Source organism: Struthio camelus, chromosome 2, assembly GCF_040807025.1.
Source record: "Struthio camelus isolate bStrCam1 chromosome 2, bStrCam1.hap1, whole genome shotgun sequence".
In the NCBI taxonomy this organism is placed as follows: domain Eukaryota; kingdom Metazoa; phylum Chordata; class Aves; order Struthioniformes; family Struthionidae; genus Struthio; species Struthio camelus.
In genome coordinates this window covers 84,013,077-84,032,458 of record NC_090943.1, presented here as the reverse complement: position 1 = coordinate 84,032,458, position 19,382 = coordinate 84,013,077, and the positions used below count along the sequence as shown (strand labels likewise).

General features: G+C 40.9%; 1 protein-coding gene across 1 annotated transcript in view; it reads left to right on the top strand.

Moving 5' to 3' along the window:
• The window catches only part of MYO10 (myosin X), a 171,099-nt gene that overhangs the window by 79,107 nt on the left and 72,610 nt on the right, over window positions 1-19,382 (top strand). Inside the window, exons 4-5 of the mRNA XM_068931458.1 lie at window positions 11,594-11,781; window positions 18,689-18,823. Coding sequence (XP_068787559.1) covers window positions 11,594-11,781; window positions 18,689-18,823 — 323 coding nt within the window. The remainder of the gene's footprint in view (window positions 1-11,593; window positions 11,782-18,688; window positions 18,824-19,382) is intronic.

Here is a 19,382-nt window from a genome sequence, read left to right as displayed (position 1 = left end):
AAGCCAAAAGTTGTCGTGGTTATTTTCTTCAGTAGAAAAACTTGGGTGCATCCACTGCAGAAACTGAGCTTTAAGAGAATGTGTATCAAGAGTCTATGCACCGTGCTGAACATCTGAGCAGTCTTGATCTTTGGGCTACCAAGCTGCATGGCACAAATTAGTGTGGGGCCATTGACTTAAAAAGAGCAATCACAATTTAAACCACCTGGTAATCTGCATTTCTGCCCCATTTTCACTAATGCTGGAAAATAGCAAGAGTAAGTTTCTAAAAGGGTCAGGCCAGAGCATTTCCTTACTTTTACATGAATTGTGTCATTAGTGAGCACCATAAAACACATATGCATTAGTATTGTGTATGATTTTTGAAACCGAGTCCTCAGTTATTCCTCTAGGTCCTAGAACTGCACTTTTTCTCTAGTCTGGTCTGCAGCTTGGTTGTAAGTGCACGGTTCCTCCCTGCAGGTATCCAGCAATCCCAAGTAACCAGGTTGTAGGAGCCTCTGAATAGTCGCTACTGTTTAATTGCTATACTTTTACAGTAAATAAATGTAAAAAGTATGCTGATGAATCACAGTGTTTTTCATGCCTTCTGTTAGGGCACTTCCTATATTACTGCTGAGATGGGGATAATTTTCTGTTCCTCCAGCCTACACAAACCAGAGAGAGGACACTTGTTAAGAATACATGAGAAATGCCTATACGCAGCTACTTACCTCCATAATTAGCATGTTATGCTTACACACATCAGATAATGTTTTCAAAATGTAGTTCAAAGTGAACTCCTGTCTCCAAGCATTAATTACAACTTCCATTTCACGTCTGTTACTGGAGAGCGGTAGACAAAGATCTATATAAGCGCAGCAGGCTTTTAATTGGAATTCTAGTGGAATTTGTTTTTGGTGATTGCTGTTCCTAAAGGATAGTCGGTTATATAGATCAACAATTGTTTACCAAAGGACACATCATTTTTTTTCATTTGTTTTTCTTTTTTTGTACGCATGAGAGGAAGAAGATAGCTGTAATGATATGCCTCGAAGTAAACAAAAGCCTTTGGTTGGTTAGCCAACTGTGCTGCTTTCTGAATTTGTCCTTACTGCAGAACTTGTGGGACTGCTCATTAAAAAGAAAAAACAATGTTTGCCTAAACTGTGTCCTCGCTGCTGAATATAATGGTGGTTTTTCAGGTGCACGTTTTCTGGTTTTAGCAATTGCTTTGGTTTGAGGGGTTGTTGTGATCAACGTGGTATTGAAAAGGGAGCTGCTCAAAAAAGTCTTTGTAACGTGTACTATCATGCATGTGGTGACAATTTACTATTAGGTAAGTTTATATTGTGAATGTGTAGCACATGAGGTTCTTTTTGGTAACGTACTGCGTGCAGAGGCCCCTGCCGGGGATCCTGCCCACTGCCCGGGACAGGACGGGCTGTTTCAGGGAGGGAGGTGGGGAGGAGGAATTCGGAAGAGAAACACTCCCTTAGAAAGAACATCAGACAATGTTTTCCTTCTTTGTTTGACACAACGTTAAAGAAGTAAATACAAAATGTGTAACATGTTTGCTTTCTAGGAAACATTTTCCCCTGTTTAGTTGACTAAACTAAAAAAGTACTGTCTGCTCAGTACCAGTATTTTCATCGCATTTGGCCAGTTGGTAAAAGAATAAATAATACATGGGTCAATTCCTGTTGACTTCCATGTGTTTTGAATAAGACCTAAGCCTTACTTACTGGTAGCTTTATATTGAAAACTGCAAAGTAGAAATCGTTATCTTGCAAACGTTTCTCCCTGAGGAAGGTATACATCGCTAATGTCTTCTCGGCTCTGAAGTGTTGTTCCCAGTGGATGTCACTGGGAACTCTGAGCTGAGAAGAACAGAAATACAGAGGTATCTAAATCTGCAGAGGAGGGCAGGATTTGGATGCTGAAACTTATTCCACTTGTCTGTCACCGGCACATGTTTTGTTAACGTGATTGGGCTTTGACTGTAAAGGCCGTAAGCTGCACACAATTTACTGCTTGTGCTACACTGTCCAACTGCCTTTTCCACATGTTTCAACAGTTTAAAACTAGAAAGGCCATAAACAGCCCATGTAAGTTGAGCATGAAATAAATTATTTTTACAGCTATTGTTTACCTGTGTAAATGGACTCTTGATTCATAGTCAGACTGTTATTTTCATTTGAAAAGATGTAATCCATTTCTCACAAGTAGTTTAAACTATTTCCTTTTGATGTTTTTCAGACTTTTCTTTTACGGGCGAATGGGATCCAAAAATTCCGTCCAGGAGATTTTTGGCTGTTAATATTGTTTGCCGTCTTAGTGCAGATTTTTAGAGCCATAGCTTTTTGATAGCAGTACAGTGCCATGCAACAAACTCAGAGTTCAGGTCTTCTGGCTTTTGACTTCTACTCTGTTAACAGCATAATTCATGCTGTCCTCACAAAAAAGCCCTTTCTATAGGAAAAAAAAATCTTAAAACGTTAAAGTAATATGCAGGTTATGAAAATCTGGAATCAGTATATAAAATACTTGCAGCCAAAATGAAACAACAAATATCCGAAGCTTTATATTATTTAAAATTTTTGTTCTGTTTTCTAGGAACGCTGTTTGGGATATCATCTACCAGTTTTTTTGTTCCCATTTGCCTGTGTTTTCTCTGAAAAGCCCCTTAATCTACCTAAGATATATATATATATATAGGAAGGAGGAACATTTTTTCTTTTCCTTGCTAAGGGTCAGCTATACTCTTCAGATAGCTTTGAAAGACTCACGTAAGTGTTGTCCAATAACAAAGCAGGGAAAACAACCAACATATGGCCACAAGCCGTCTGAGATGATGAGCCATAGGGTCTCTGGGGTGTGTGGGGCCTTTTCTGATTTCAGATTGAGATCTTCTGGTTAGAATTAAGCTGTGCACTGGCACACGGGTTGATGCAATCTGTGATGTTGCAAAGCATGTGATCACAAAAAAGCCCAAAAATGAAAGCTAAACGTTTCTGGTACAGCTGAATGGGTTGAATTCATGGTAGGAAGCAGATGTAAAATAGAGAATTCTCCTGCAGATTTTCAGACTTGAAGAGAAAGAAGCATGTCCTTCATCCTTGAGGCATGAAAGCTTCTCACATACAGTCACATTCTGTATTGCAGGAAATGAAAATGACAAAAATCAATCTCTCCTCCTGATAAATCAGACTTCTTGTTCAGGAGGCCACCTCCCCTCTTCCCCTGGCAATGGTGAAGAGATTCTTTGGTAAGCAGTCAGTGCTTATACAGGACAGTCCGTGCAGTAGATCACAGAAGATCGTTATCCTGACATTCGGTAGATAGGATTAATACTGGGTAGAGATTCTCTTGTATTGTATTAGTCAAGAAGAGAAATTTAATAAAAACAATGAGTTTCAATCCTTTTTATAGTGGGGAGAAAATCTACTGGCAACCAGTAAAGTTCCTAAATGAGGAAAAATGTCTTACCTGACATCTTTGTTATGGTCTCTTATATCACAATTTTTTGTTTTGTTTTTGGTTTTTTTTTTACCTGTGGCTATGATAACTCTTGTATCAACCTTTTTGTTTATATTAGTTTAATTTTCCTTGCCTAGGTTTTGTCTTTCTGTTTCTGAGTTTTTTCTGTTTTGACCCTTTGAAGATACTGAAGATACTTGGACATATCTTCAATTCCACTTCAAGTGCTGGATCCTCCAGACAGAAAATCTTTGGAGAATCTGTAAGCATCCTTCAGATTCTGGATGACATTTGTGGTATTCCTTGAATGTCTCCATCCACTTGGAATTGCATATTCAGTAGGAGCAAATTACTGGCAAAAGAAGAGGAGATCAAGTTGTGAGTGGGTCTCTTGGTCTTTGGAGGGCTCTTAGTTTTATGCAGGTTCTTCACTCTATCTGAGCCTTCTTCAGAGTTAAGGTGAAAGATAAGACTGCCTGTGTGCACTAGTTTGGTCACATCTGGATATTTCCTTTTGATAGCTAAGGTGAACAAAACCCAATTTTTTTTAACTCATGAGACACAGGTACAAAGATTTTCTAGCCTCGTTTACTTGCCTAGAACAGGGGCATTATAAATAGGCAGTGCTGAAGCTACAGAAAGGGGAGTGGAAAGATTAGCTTAGTTGAGAAGTTAGAGGTAGCTGGGCAGCAAAGTACCATTTTTTTGGAAGAGGTAACATAGCCTTTGTCCTCGGAGGGGCTCGGGGACAAGGATAGTGTTGCTTAATGCTCCAGACCAAGGGAGGCTTACGATCATGTTAGTTGGGTTAAAGGGTGAACACAGCAGACTACGATGCATCTAATAGGGAATGCTGTTTCCAGAGCTGGTGCCCTTTCCTAACAGTTGGCTCTAACATCTCAAATCAGGTGTAAATAGATACACATCTTCCAAAATCTCTCTTTGCTAGCCTTACCAGTAGGCACAACTGTAAAGTTATTGGCTGGTTTTGAAAATACTTGGATCAGTTGTTTCTTGGATCCTGGTCTGTGCTCAGCACAGGAGTGGAAAAGGCCATCAGAAAGGTGGCTGGTAGGACAGGGTGCTCTAGCTTACCTCATGGAGTGGAGCGCATCAGAAAATACAGTTAACCGGTGTGAATGTGGATGAGAAGCTTGCAGAAAACGACGAGAGGGAGAATCTTTCACAGGCAGGTCTGAGTGTAGGTAGCTGCCTGTTATCGCTTGATCTTAGTGAGAATTTCAGTGGTGTTCTGGTTCCCTTGAAAGGGTCCTCTTTTATGGATGCTAACTCTGGTGTTTGTAGTGTTGACTGTATTTTTACAAATACTGCGTTTTGCAACTAATTCTGTAATTGGCCTTGAGAAGTGAAAAAAACAATTTAGGCATTGTAATGGGGTGTGCCTTAACAGAGAACACATTGATAAAGAAAAGCAAAGCAAATGTATATTTGTGGGACTGTTGAAAACCCACCATGAGTCACCACATGGGAGAAACCCATGCATATAAGGATGATTACAGAGTATGACTTTTACATCACAGAAATGGCTTGATGGGTTGAAAACCTCTGAACTTGTAGTTTAGTACTTCAGTTTGATTATGGCTTTTAAGAAAGGAGCTTGGCATCAGACATTCTAGGTTGTAATTTAGAGAGAGAACTGGATTCCGTCCCACTGAAATTAGCATGGGACTAGCTGAAATACAGGACATACTTACCACAGGGAGGATAAATCAAGATCCTAGCATGAACAAGAGCGTAATTATCATCCTGTTTATGATATGTCCCTACCCCTTCTGCTCCTTCCTCTAAAAAGCATGCCAAAGTATAGTCCAGCCCTTTCTCTGCTTTTTATGCTGACGTGTGTATGGCTGTTGACCTAGTTATCTTTGCCTCAGAATATACTCCACCACGATTATGATAAATCCTTTTACCTGGGAGAACTTGAAACAGTGAAAGCTGTACCTACAGTGTTAGGCAGTCTCTTCTCTTCCCAGGTTTTTGTCTCCTGAAACCTCTAGACATTTGGCATTGAAAAGATGAAGACGTTTGACAACTATTTTGTGATCTTTCAAACATAGTCTCCATCCACATGTGCTGTGAAAGTGCAGGTATTCTAATTTGGTAGTGTTACTGTAGCCCTGACAGTTTAAAGATATGATGAAAGTGCGACTTCTGTGGAATGATGATAAACAACTTTTTCACATGTTTTGTTTAAAGGAGCCGTAAAGTAGCTTTCTAGAGAACCAGTTGCTCTACGCTTTCATTTGAAGTTTCCACATATTAAGGGGCCGCCCAGCAGACTATGTTTGAATAAATTATCCGCTTGATACTAATACCATTTTTCGAAAGGGGGTGGGGGACGCACACCTGGCCTTTACTTTTCGTGACACAGACTCAGTTCCTAGAGTGATTCCAGCAAACTCTGGAGTTTCTTCCAAACAATCCAGAAAAATAACTTTTGTTGCACCTGTAAGCATGCTTCCATTTCTATGAGAATAGATTTTTTATTTTTTATTTTTTAACTTCCTATCTCAGAACGGGGTATCTTTAAAGTGCTCTGGAAAGAGAGTTGTCTGGAAAAAAAACCCTATTTCTCACTATTATCTGTAACAAAGCATCTACATTCTCTATTTGGTCAGTTCCAACATTCCATCTTAGGCAACACTAGGAAGAATATGTTGTTTTTTGGTGTCTCTGAAGAAATGTGAAGACTGAAATTGAGGCACGAGGTCTCCTAGTACCAGTTCCAATAGTGCACGCAGTTTTAACTTCTCTTATGATTATAGATGGAAGACTTAGTTCAGAAACAGCATATAATGCCCTTCAGGAGAATTCTCCAGCCTGCTCTTACCTTCTTCCCATCCTCCTTGTATAAAAGAAGATACTCAAAGCCTGAAAGAAGTCTTTTCTAAAAAAAAAAAATTTTTTTTTTGTTTAAGTATGATGGTGTCACAGATGCTAGAAGTACTAAGGAGTGCAGAGGAGCAGCTTGATGCAGTGGGTGAAAGAAGGTCATGAGAAAAACTCACTGTGGGAGAAAATTGAGGACCTTACATGGGAAGAGCAGACTTGGGGAAAACACAGAATCATAAAAATGCCTCAGGAAGAGAGAAGTGGTTGTGGTGATGCAGCAGTCTTGGCTTAAGCAGGAAGAAATGGAAGGCAGATGATTGCCGGACATGAAGCAAAGCTGAAAGGATGGACCCCAAAAAGAGTCTGTGAAGGGGAAACGGTAGAAAGCCCGGGTGGTCCTGATACGTGTAGTGTGTGTGGTTTATGGGATTCATGAAGTGATCTTACATGAGGTCATTCCCCTTATTTGTTGCTTTTTCTACGTGGAAAACTTGAAACAATTATTGACGGGGGAAACTTTTTGCTTTTTCATATTTTAGTATCAGAGCCTTTTCTGCATGGGAAAGAAGGACATTTCAAACTGGATTTAGTTAAACGCTTGCAAACCTTTTTCTAATAGTTTTAGGCTGACTCGGAAAAGCTGATTTTAACGAATAAAGCTTTTTACACTGTTTAAATCTATTACCATCAGACTCGATTAAACTGGTTGCATTTTCCTTATGGAAACAAAGCCCCTGTAATGATAGGTGTGACCCCTCTGACTGCTCTGATTTTTTTTCTGGAGAATTGCTGTGGGTCTTGAAAAACTTTGTGAGCTCTTAACTTTGTTAAAGAGTTGAATTGGCCTTGATTGTTGGAAGAAATCTGAGGCAGTTTGAAGACATGAGATTTAAAGTTGTTTGCTATCAGAAGACAACAAGCAAAACAAAAAAGTGCATTCAAAGACCTGATGAACAATCTCTTCCGTTCTCAAGTACAGCTCTTTCATCTTGACTCTTGTGATGCCATTGTATTACTGAATGTCTAGGCCAAAAGACAGAATTTGAACTTCTAATTTTGAAAGTCCTCTTAGGATCAGCAAGCAATCTTATTTCCCCTTTTTTATGTTAAAGGGGGGGGCAGCAATGTCTGTGATTTGTGACTAAAAGTGTTTGGGGAGGTGCATTGTAAATGTAAAATTTCAGTAAAGATAGGAAAGTGAATAAAGAGCCCATCCATTTAATGTGGTAGTCAAAATACTGCATTGGGATTCAAGCTGAATTACTTACCTTTCGTTTTTTATTGGGTTCAAATAACTTTATTAGCGGTGATCTGATAATGAGTTGTTGCTGATTTAATCTGTAACTAAATAACTCAAGAATGTGTGGTTCTGCCTAAAGTTTTGGGTTGGTTATGTACTAGAGAGAGAGAGGTGAACTGTCCTATCCTGTTCATTGCCAGTGACTTAAGAAAACTGAGTTTGTGGTAGAAGCTTTACACAGTATTTCTCTGAAATACTTCTCAGACTTTTTCAACAAGAAATCTTGAGAAATCCTGTCTGCTTGCTAGTACTCTGTCAGGGGTGTGAGTGTTTTTCCTATTCATAACTGCTCTTGAGTGTTTTCATTAAAATGAGTAATTCTTGGCTCTGAGAATGAGATTAGAAACTGCAAAGAACAAAGAGAAAACTGAATTCAGTCTATTTTAAGCAAAGTGGAAATGACATGTGAAAATACTTTTTCTGAATGGTTTAGTCTAAATTTCTGCCTTGTGATGTTAGCATAATAAAGTAATTTAGAGTTCGTACTTCTGACTGTTAACTGCTTTAATTTACCATATGAATGATACCTGATGGAGAGCTAGTGTTCTGCAGATAACATCCATCCACTAAACAACCCTACATTTTTTGTGCATCCCTACACGGTTTTAACTTGCGGCTAGCATGCTTGTACTTGCAAAGCTGGAAAGTCTGCCATCAAAGAAAGTAGTGGAGTCGTGAGGATACTTAAGAGTCCCCAGGGGGATAGAAAGCAGAGCCCTGCTCAGGGCCATGCAGATTGGTGAGCAGCGGAAATGGCACTGCTCTCTATGTGGATTCTGATCATATCATGTGTCAAGTCTCTGACTTAGTGGCTCTTGGAGGTGCCAGGTAGAGCCTAGCAGAAGCAGGATTATTTTGACTAGTAAGAGTATATGGCATTTTGTGAGCAGGAGAAGTAGTAAACCTGGAACTGATGTAAGAAATAAGTCTTATAAACAGAAGTTGCTAGCAGATCTCATTGCTGTAGAGTATCCCAGGAGAAGTTCAGGAAAATTTTGGAAAGATTTGTCCTTTAATGGGAATTTTTAAAATAATGAGAATAGTTTTTAATAACTCTAGAATAGAAATATGTGAAAAACTGTGCTGCTTAACTTCATCAATATCTTGCTGGACTACCTTGGGTTAAGGTGAAATGCTCACTTGGGTCATTGGGTCAGCTAACCCTGAATTAGTTCTTGCAGGGGCAGTTGTGGTCTGCTGGATATCTCGTCCTGACTGCTCCTGGGTTGGATCGCCTTGCTAGAAGACGCATCTAATCTGCTGTGCCTGTGAAGACTCTCGCCTTTTAGTGATTGTGTCTTGAGATGAGAAAGCTATTTTTGTGGGCCTGAGTCTGTTCTGGCTTGTATTGTTATAATTTGGTAGTAGTTTGTACACATTTAACTTGTTTTGCAAAGAGATAACGTACACTCAAAGCGGCAGAAGACTGGAACCACAAAATGTTACCTGTTTGAATAGAAATTACGGTTCTCTAGCTCTTTGCTGAAAGAAGAAGAAAGAGAGAAGAAATTTTTAAAATAGTGACATGTCCTAAAAGCTACTCCCTGAGACAAGAATAGTTTTCACCAGTATTGTTTCTGCTCTTCACCAGGTTTCTGCTGTTACCATAAGACAGTATTTTTCTATTCATGATTCTTGACATTCATTATGAGGAATAAAGGGAAGTGACTAGCTTTAAAAAAAAAAAAATTCTTATTCATAGTAATGACTGACGTTCTGCAGAATGTTTATATCATTTTTTACATTAAGCCATGCGAAAGATTGTTTTGAGCATTGGTGCAAAAGCAGGCTGCTGGTGCCTCTGGTGGTATGTACAGGTTGAAACAGGAGAAGCAAGAACATTTGTATTGTAGTCATTGGCAGTGCAATTTTGCTAGTGCTTTATCACGGGAAGGTCAAGGAAGGAGTGTTGTGATGTTCTTCTGTGACGTTATGTGATCATGTGAAAGCAGTAAAGTGGATGTTTTTGGTTTTATGAACACTGATACTATATAATTTTATGTTTGGGGAGGGATTTTGTATTTGCTTATTTGGTATGGGATCTGTTTTGATAGTATGCCCCAAGCTGGTGTTATTACTTAAACGCTCAGACTTTTTAATGAGGTAAGGAACTAGATGGACAACAGTCTGTTTTATTGACCATGTCAGCACTGTAGTCACACCATTTAAATAAATCTGCTAAAATTTTGCCTATCCAATCTGTATTGAAATCTGTACGAAACCGAGGAAGTTTGTTCTTAGAGACTTCCTCATTAGTTATTTGAGAACCCCAAGAGGGGATGATGCTGGGAAATTAAACTGTTGTCTCAGTGCTGCAACTGGCCTATGATACAGTCTTGTGCTGAAATGGTATCTTTCCTCTCGATGAAACCTTACGAACTGTTGCACAGCATGGGAATTTTTATAAAACACACAGATGGAAAGTTCACAGCTCTGTAAAATATACGTTAGGTACAGCAAGGAGGAAGGTTCCCCTTGTATTTGATAAAATTGTCATAACATCAAGGATGTTGTTGTAGTCCCTTTAACAAAAGCTGAGCTGCTACTTGTATTGGGCCTATTTGAAGATCAACAGATGGGTGGTGGGAAATACGACAGCAGGATAACAGTGAGAAGGGAGAGCTAACTCGTAATTGTAATTACATATTAATTAATGGGAAGAGGAGGGAGTCTCGCTAAATCCCATTGTAATGGCTTACTGGAGAAGGGAACAGCTACAAGCAGAGAACTTGGGGCTTCGTTTTTGTGAAGCGCGAGCAGCTGCATACGAAGCCCTTTTGAGATAAGGTGCGGTGTAATGAAAAAAGCCCCAGTCGCGCTGCGAACTTCACAGCTGGGTTCCTGAGGATGGTTACAGCATTATCTGCAGACGAAGCATCTGTCCGTGTGTTAAGCCCTTGTTACAGGACTTGAACCTTAGCAGTCCAGTACTTCACGAGTGCCCAGCAGGGCTACTGCAAGCCAGGTGCTAGCTTCCTGCATGCAGCCTCCGAAAGAGCGCTTAACAAAATGAAATTAGTGTCACAGCAGTAACATCACACACACCATGTGATATATCAATTTGACGTGCCCCAGAAAGATATCTGTAAATTCAGGAGGTAACGTGCTTAATGTTATCTCCTATCTTACTTAATACGATCTTATTTGAAAAAAATATTCAAGTGGGTAGGAGATCACTGCAAAGGGGGAAGAAACGGAGAAAATGAACAGCAGTGTGAATGGACTGTTGCAAATGATCACATTATCACAGCTTAATGAGTTAAGGCAATGGGAATGGGCTTAAACTGCTACCTGGGTGGTTTTAACTGATGGGCTCTGTAATTGCTGTGTGCTAGAAATGAATGCCTCATCAGTTGCCATTGTACATCAAAGCAGTAGCAAATTAAGTTGCAGATGCTCAATTTTTTGAGATCACCTGCCTGTTCACATGCTCTTCTTTGGGTATTTTACCACACAATGGTTCTAATGGCTGCCATAGTGAGGGATATTTCTGCTTAAAAAATAGGGAGCAGAGCAGAGGATTTTGATACGCTGCATGGAATTACAGAATTTGCACCAATTTTTGGGACCTATGGGTACAGTAAGGTGTTCAGTAAGTTCGGTATGTCCCTAGGAGTGCATGAGAAGCAGACTTTCAGCAGTGCTTGTTGATGTTACTGCGCAGCTGTAAGTGCCGCTAACACAGATTTGCAGAGAGCAGAAGTTCTGTGCTGTAGCTGGGTAAGCATGAAAACGTGATGGAGGTGGCAACGATTTTCACCCTTTTGCTTTTGCTCCCTATTTTTTTTTGCTCCCGATTTTCACCCTTTTTCACCTGTTGCTTTTGTCAACAGGAAAAAAGCAGGGGAAAATGCTAGCAGCTATATGCAGACTGCATAAGGCTTGCTAAGCTTTTGCAAACGTGTATTTTTTGTCTTTCTGTTGACTTTTACTCTGCTCCGCCACATGTGTAATAACTCTGGGGGAATTGTGTGCTTGCAGACATACATCGGTTCCATAGTTGCCTCAGTGAACCCGTACAAGACCATTCCCGGACTGTATGACTGCGCTGCCGTGGAGCAGTACAGCAAGCACCACATGGGAGAGATCGCACCTCATATCTTTGCTGTGGCAAACGAGTGCTACCGCTGCCTTTGGAAGCGTCATGACAACCAGTGTATCCTCATCAGGTAAATGGCGGCTGCTTAAATTATCCCTGCTGGTGAGCGTTTAAAGGTGATTTAGAAACATGTACTTGGGCCGAATGGAGAAGAAAACTCTAAAAGAAAGCATGTTTTTAAATCATCAGAGTTCTGGAAGAGATTTTTGCATTTGCCAAGTATCGTTCTGTTGACCTCTGACAAAATGTTCATTTTGCTTATGCATCTTAGAATTTAATGAGAAAGAAATGTTGGTTTTGTGCGTTTTTGCTACTTACCTGTCTGATTTTAGTTCAAGTGCTTTCCCTGCTGATTTATGCATCACCATGCAGCTCAGGAGTTTGTCACCGCTAGACCCTGAGCCCTGTATCTAGAGAAGAAAAATAAAACAAAACTCCCACCTCAGAGTTGAGAAAGGCTGTAAATAATAATAGCAAAAGAGAAAGCCCTCCACATTTCAACCGCTTAATTCTGCCTGATTAATTTTCCTTGCTTAATCTAATGGTGCTTTAATTTAATGATGATTTAATAGCTTCCCTTTTGGTCCGCTGTGGAGCTTATGTTCAGATCCTCGCTGCTGCTGAACGTACATGGAGAGGAGTTGGCATTTCGATAGCTGTTAGTTGCTTTCCGCTCCTCCTGCCTTCGTGTTCCAGAAGAGAAGTAAAAAGAGCCAGCTCTTTTCCCGAGGTGGCTTCCTTCCGACAGAGTGCCAGCTCAGCTGTGCTGGCTCGCACATACAGCGGGAAAGCCGAAGCCTTGCCTGCCCCGTGCGCTGGCACCGCGCGCTGGATCAGCCGCGGCAGCTTGGTAGCAATTGCTGCACGGCACCTTTCTGCTCTGTATGGGGGCGGGTGCACAGCCAGCGAGAGAGCTCCTGTTTCCGCTCCCTCGCCTCTCTCTCACTTCTCTGCAGGATTTTGGGTGCAACTGGGCCTTAATTAAGCCTATTTGCTCTCGCCTTCCAGCAGCCTCAAGCACAAGCAAAACGTGACAGAAGTGAGAACTCTTCAGGCGCAGGCTGACACGATTTTGGCCGTCTCCCGACTGCCTTGAGAGCCCTTGCAACAGCCGTGGACTGGGGCACCAGGCAGAGCGGAGAAGGGATGTGGCAAAGTGACAGCCGCACCTTTTGCGGTTGGGGGTTTCTACCTGCGTTTAACATTACAGGCGAGTTTGCAAATTTTCCTGGAAAAGATGATGATTTGGCACGGGTAGTTAAAAACCGAAGCTGTTTTTGGAAATGTGGATCAGATACAGCACAGTTAAGTCTATTTTCACCTTCTCTGAAAGGTCTTAGCTAGCAGTCCCACTCTGTCCTGCTCTCCGGGCAGGATCTGCCTGGTAATGGCACAGAGATAGAGAGGGCTGCATGTATTTTTGAACTGTGGACTCGCTTCCTTTGTTTGAGGGGCCTTTTATGTGTTTATCATTGCACATTTAAAGCTCAGTCCAGGTGACACTGCATGAAAAAACGCAACGTACAGGTGTCTGTGTCATCTGAAAAAACTAGTTTGGAATCATGATTGCATGGCATAACGTCAGGTAATTATTTGTGAACAGTCCACATACCCTGCATCTTTGGGACTGAGAGCATTTCTGGTGCCTACTCAGTGGCCACTGGCATTTTTATTAATCCCATCCTGTACTGGCCTAAGTATTTACCTTTCCTTCCAGTTCTCCACAAGCCACAGAGAGAGAAGCAGGTTGTGTCCTAAAAAGGAAGTAAACAAAAGTCTTGGATGCTCCAGGGGAGTTCTCCAGCAGTCTCTGCTCTGCAAGCCGTGTGCCTTGGTACAGACAAGCCGTAATAAGGAAAAGTTTCATGTTAACAGTCCACGGCTGTGGACTAAAGCAGTAGTCTGGAATAAGTTCAGTGTTTTGGACAAGTGCAATAATGCCACCTTATATAAGGGCATCTTCAGTTTCTACAGAATATGAGGGAAATTGCAATTTGCAAGAACAAATGCAAAATAAAGTCTCCCGTTGTAAAAGAAGACAATCTACTGTAGCTTGTGAAGGACTCAGAGCAAGATTTTTTTAAACTTACTAGATGTTTTCAGTGGCTGTTCTGAGGTTGGAAGGTCTTCATGATCGCATATTTAGTTTGGGGCATCCAAAATGGAGGTCTAGCCAATTTCCTAGTCGTGTTCAGCATCCTGCGTGTTTCACTCGCTTAGAATTAGATGTTGCAACCGCTCACTGTCAGGTTCGCTTGGTTACTGCGGGCATGTGAAAAAATGCTCCAGCTGAACTTTGGCTAATGTCTGAATTCTGGCAAATAGTTTAGTATTATATTTCATGTAAGAGATGGTACAAAAGAAAATTGTGTTCCCTTGTGAAAGCAGAAGAAACAATTACGTTCAGTTAAAATAAGTAAGTTGTCAGAGCAAGTTTCAAATTCTCATGTGCGGCTTTCCCCTGTTCCTAATTTTGGGATCTAAAACCTCAGTAGCAAGTTGAAACTGCTTTATGAAATAAGGCATTTACTGTGTGTGTGGTGGGTTTTTTTTTTGATCCTCTGGACTTGAAGTGCCCCCTGCTGGCAGTCAGAATTTGTTCAGCTTTGTTTTGGAGATGCTTTCTTAATAACGTAGTATTTGGATTCAAAACCTGTGAAGAGGCTTCTAGATTGTTTTGCAATGTTTTGAATTTTTCTGAGTGGTGTAAGATGAGAGGGTTAAGGCAAGACTGTGAATCAAAACCTGTCACCAGTGGTGACCTAAAACGTAAAATAAAGCCCAGATCATTTTTCCAGTATAACCATTCAGAATAAAGGTAGGAAAGCAAGGGAGTATAGAAGGGATAATGTTCCATGAAGTCTTGTGAAGATGCCTGATTATTGATCTGTGTTACACAGGCTTATGCATGATAATGCTGTAGAAGAATGACTTAGCAACCTGTAATGTCAACAGAGGGGCATGCTGGACAAGCCATGCAGAACCTGTGCATTAGAATATTGACACAATTGTGAAATGGTGTTTTTGCTCTGCCAGGCTAGAAGTTGCTTGTGTGCTTATTGAGCTAAAGCTTTTCATTCAAAAACGTCTGTATCAAAGAATGTTCAACTGGATGTTGGTCTGAAGCTTATCGCAAAGGCCAGTTTCATTTGGGGGTGGGGGGGAAAGCCCACCACAGTTAAATTTGGTGCTGTCTGAGACACATTACAAAACTGTTAACATCATCTGATTTTTCAGCCAGCTTGCTGCTGTTAATGGAAAACCAAGTGAAGAGCTCAAGCTGAATAGCTGTTCTGGAATCTGGGCACCTTGGTGGGAGCAGGGACTTGCTGTGAGTCAAGGAATAGCCAGTTTGTCCTAAGAGGCATAACTGAGTTCAGCTCGTGATTATCTGGCAGGTATAGGTTGTATTTCTATACCTTTAGGTTGTATTTTTGTTGCTTTTTGCTTAAGGTGGTCTAAGAAGTATAGAGCAATCAAAGGAGCAGCATCAGCCACACTGAGTTACATTCTTTTCAGGTCAATGCTGGGAGTGGGAAATCACAGCCAGAAACCAGTTTGTTCTCTCTGTTATATATCTGTTATCTGATGGCCTGACATGTTGTTGTTGTTGTTCAGCTTGAGGATCAACATAAAACAAACTGCTCTTTGGGTATGATCCAGACTTTTGGTGGAAGAGTTGCTTGTGAGACTGACATACTAAAATTCTCTTGTGCATTTGAAAAAACTGTATTTGCTGCGGAGGCTTATTTTGCCTATGTGTATCTGTCTTTGGGGTTTTAAAGGCAGAAGAAAGAACTGAGAAGTGATTTAGAGTTGTGTTGATCCAGCCTTATTTGCAGCAAGTCCTTCAGAATGAGGAAGTCTCTATTACTGACCCCATTTTCCATTGCAGCAGTCTGAAGTTCAGACTGTTGTGCCCTTAGTGAGATGCCCTGTGTAGAGCAAGTCATGGAGAAAGATTAAAGATCTCCTAAATGAGGGCCTCGTGGGTTGCTGTCATACTTAATATATTCAGAATACTGAGTGTAGTGATGTGGAACCAGCTGGGCACTTAAGCTCGTGGGGAGAAAAGCCCATCCTGGAAAGGTTGAGTATATACTAAAAATTCCCCCTTCTTTTACTTGCCAACTATCCTATAGGGATAGTCTCTCTAAGGATTCTGAAAGCTTGTTCCCAGCCTAAGCTACTTCTGGTGTTTGTACTGTGTGGGTTGAATAAACAACCTGAAAGATTAGTATGCTTGTTTTTGATTTTCATCTTATTAATTTTAGCTGTCTTTTATGAAGCATTTTGCAAGGGAAAAATCAGAGCTACCTTCACAACAAAATAATAGGCCTTGAGCTGAGCAGCACCATGCAGGACTGAGGCTTGCAGTCATGCTAGAGGGATCCGTAAAACCATTCACTCAGTGCTCAGTAGTGTTTGTAAAACTACATAGAGTTTAGAATTAATAGAATTGAAGTGTTACTGGTAAAAGAATAGGTAAAGATCGTTGTATAAATCCATGCTTTGCTTATGTCTTGAATATTGTGAACAGGCCTTTTCTCGCTAGCTTTATGTCCGAAAGGACTTCTTGTAACTGGAGATGATTCAGAGGAGAACAAAAGGCAACAGAAGTGTAGAATGTGGGAACGGCTAACCTAGCTGGACAGCTTGGCAGTGGGGTGATGGATGTCTGTGAAGCTGGGAGTAGCAGGGAGAGGGGCTGCAAGGATGTATTGTTTGCTGTTCCTTCCAATACAAGAACTAGGCAGCATCAGATGAAGTTAATAAGAGGTAGATCCAAATCAGCAGGAGGTGGCTTTTTGTACAGTGTGTACAATCATCTTTACAGTAGGATATTGTGAGTATTAGAAGTTCATAATGTTTTTATGGGATGTGGCTAGAAACTCATGGAAGATGAGTCCATTGGGGATTACAAGATGCTGGGAAGCTGAAATATGGAAGGCAAAATGCTATCTTCCCTGGGCGTACCCTTTTAGTCACTGTCAGCTACAGGACGCTGAGCAGGTAGATCTTTCACATGAGCCAGTTCTGAGCCTCTAGTGTTCTAAGAAGAAGTCAAGAGGGTATAATCATGCATGATACTGACTATACTAGAAATAAACGTAGAACATATTTTTAAATGAGCTTTGAATACATCACTTACAGAATTGCTCTTGATTACACCGGGGTAACTCTCAGCTTCCATGGCACTGCTAATGCTTCAAAGCATAGGCTGTGAGATGGTGACAGGTGAAGGAAAGTGTCCTCAGAGGAGCTGATGTCCTCCTGACACCCAGATCACTGCAATGGAGCTCAGAGCAGGAGAGTGTAGGCAGGAAGACGATTGTGCCACTTGATGAGATTTTTGCACCAGACAAAGATAAAGCAAGTGAACTTCTTTCAAAACTAGTAGTAGAGGCGTTGTGCTAGTCTTTTAAGAGACAAGAAGCTGGTATCAAACGGGGGGAATAGTAAAGATTTGCTTCCTTGGCAAAGGAGCGTGAACGGGTGTGGGTCTGCGGAGAGAAAGGGAACAAATACCAAAAAGGCTTAGACCTTGAGGGAAAGTGGTTATAAGCTGAAATCCCGAATGTCAGCGGTAAAAATAAATTAAACATAGTACAGAATTTGTTTGAGATGCTAAATGTGTGATAGATGAAACATACGTAACTCGAACATACCACCACCATGTAGTGTATCTTGTGTGAAATTTTATGAAATATTTTGAAGGCTTGCTAATTCTTTCTGCGAAATGTTTGAAAATATATCTCAGCTACAAGACTCTCGGTGTCTCATTCTATATTCCTTATGCCTCTTCCCTGATTAGTTTTGTAATTGTTTGTGTTCATTTGCAGGAAAATGACATGCGGTTTCCTTGGGCTATACCTTTCTTTGCTTTTTTACTAGAAACCATCATTATCCTTTGTAATGACCTAAAACCGCTAGGGTCACTGCTTAACAATGGCACAACAAAAGACTCGGCTAAACTGTGCCTGTTACATATGCCCAGTTGTGCTCCATCAAAGCCAATGACAGAACTCCCACTTGCTACAATGAAAAGGGTAGGGTGAGGCCAAAATATACCTCCTTCCCGTGGGAGTAAACAGGAATTAAGCTTAATTAGGAATTAAGAAAACTAGGAAAACTAGGTTGCAGCTTAGAATGTGATGCTGTGACTTCAGATGAAAAGCAAGCAAAGTACACAAACTTAAACCGCAAGCTTTATTTCTTAATACCTCACAGTGTGCTTTTAATTACAAAGATATATGATTGAAGAGAAATGAAGCTGGGGAAGCGAGCAAAATTTGCACCTTTCAGTCAGATGGTCTAAAAAAGGAAATCTGTTTGCATCAGCAGCGCTGCTTATTAACAGTTTGCCTTTCAAATGTCAGTTTAGCATTCCTACATAGCTTAGTTCCTCTGTTGGTGAAGAGGAGAGGTTCTACATCCTGCATGTGCACTGAAGGAGAGCAATAAAAGACTAGGTGAAAATGCACAGAATCATGAAAGATTTGTTTAAAGAACATATATACCTCATGAAGAATATCAGTATTAGTGGCCTTTATGCGCTGGTGTGTTTCGCAGCAAGGCTCCCTCCTTAGCTAGACTGCAGCAACTTCATTCCAGACCTTCCCAGCTTCATTCGTGTAGGGGAAGTCTCCACGTTCTGGACTTTCTCACGGACCGTTTTTGAGCTGTGAGGCTGTGCCTCTTTGTGCTATTTTTTGCTTTTCTGTATTGGTGAGGTTTGCTGGCACTATGTGTTCAGAGAGCTCTGCTTAGCCTCATGGATATTCTGTGCATCTGTATTCAACGAATGCTTTGAAGCGCTCTCTGAAAAGTGGTGCAAAGTGTGAAGTTAGCGTGATATTTTTGTTGCATGTCATACTGCCAGTCTCACTAGCTTATAGTAGTTTAGAGAGCTGGCCAGACAAAGGGCTTTTTCCCCCTGCAGCTGGAACTGTCAAAACACTTTCTTCTTCTTTCAGTGGTGAAAGTGGTGCTGGTAAGACAGAAAGCACTAAGCTGATTCTCAAGTTCTTATCTGCAATGAGCCAACATTCACTGGAACTGTCTTCCAGAGAGAAAACCTTCTGCGTGGAGCAAGCTATTCTTGAAAGCAGGTACTTCATTCATGTCCTTGTATGTGTTCCTGGTTGTTGCACAAAGGGTCTGTTAACTGAGATGGGACATCACAGAGGCGGAAAATGCTTGAAGTCCAGGTTAATGTAAAAACATTGGTGGAGCAATTAAGGAAAAATCATGCACTGGTACCAGGGGAATGGACTGACCGGTACAAGTTTGCTCTGTTAATAGTTTAGGTAGTCTTATTTAGTTGTTGATTTGTTGATATGAGAGAAACCAATTCTCCACGTTTTACATGATAGTTATATTCTTGTTAGTACATTCCTTATAGAAGTCTGTCTTATACTACATGCCTGTTGTTTATTAAACATCTATTAATGTGTGGTTTCTTTACCTGAAAGACACCGTTGGGTCAAAAACGTATGAGGTTGTGCAGGATCTTCAGGCAGCTTGTGAAGGGCTAGAGAATCTTTAGTTTCTTTTGAAACTCCTTGCATATGCCTTTCATCCCTTCTGAAACCCATTTCACTGAGAAAGAAATGCTTGCTTTCTTCCTAGCACAGATTTGTGTACATTATTGCCAATATTGTGTTGGTC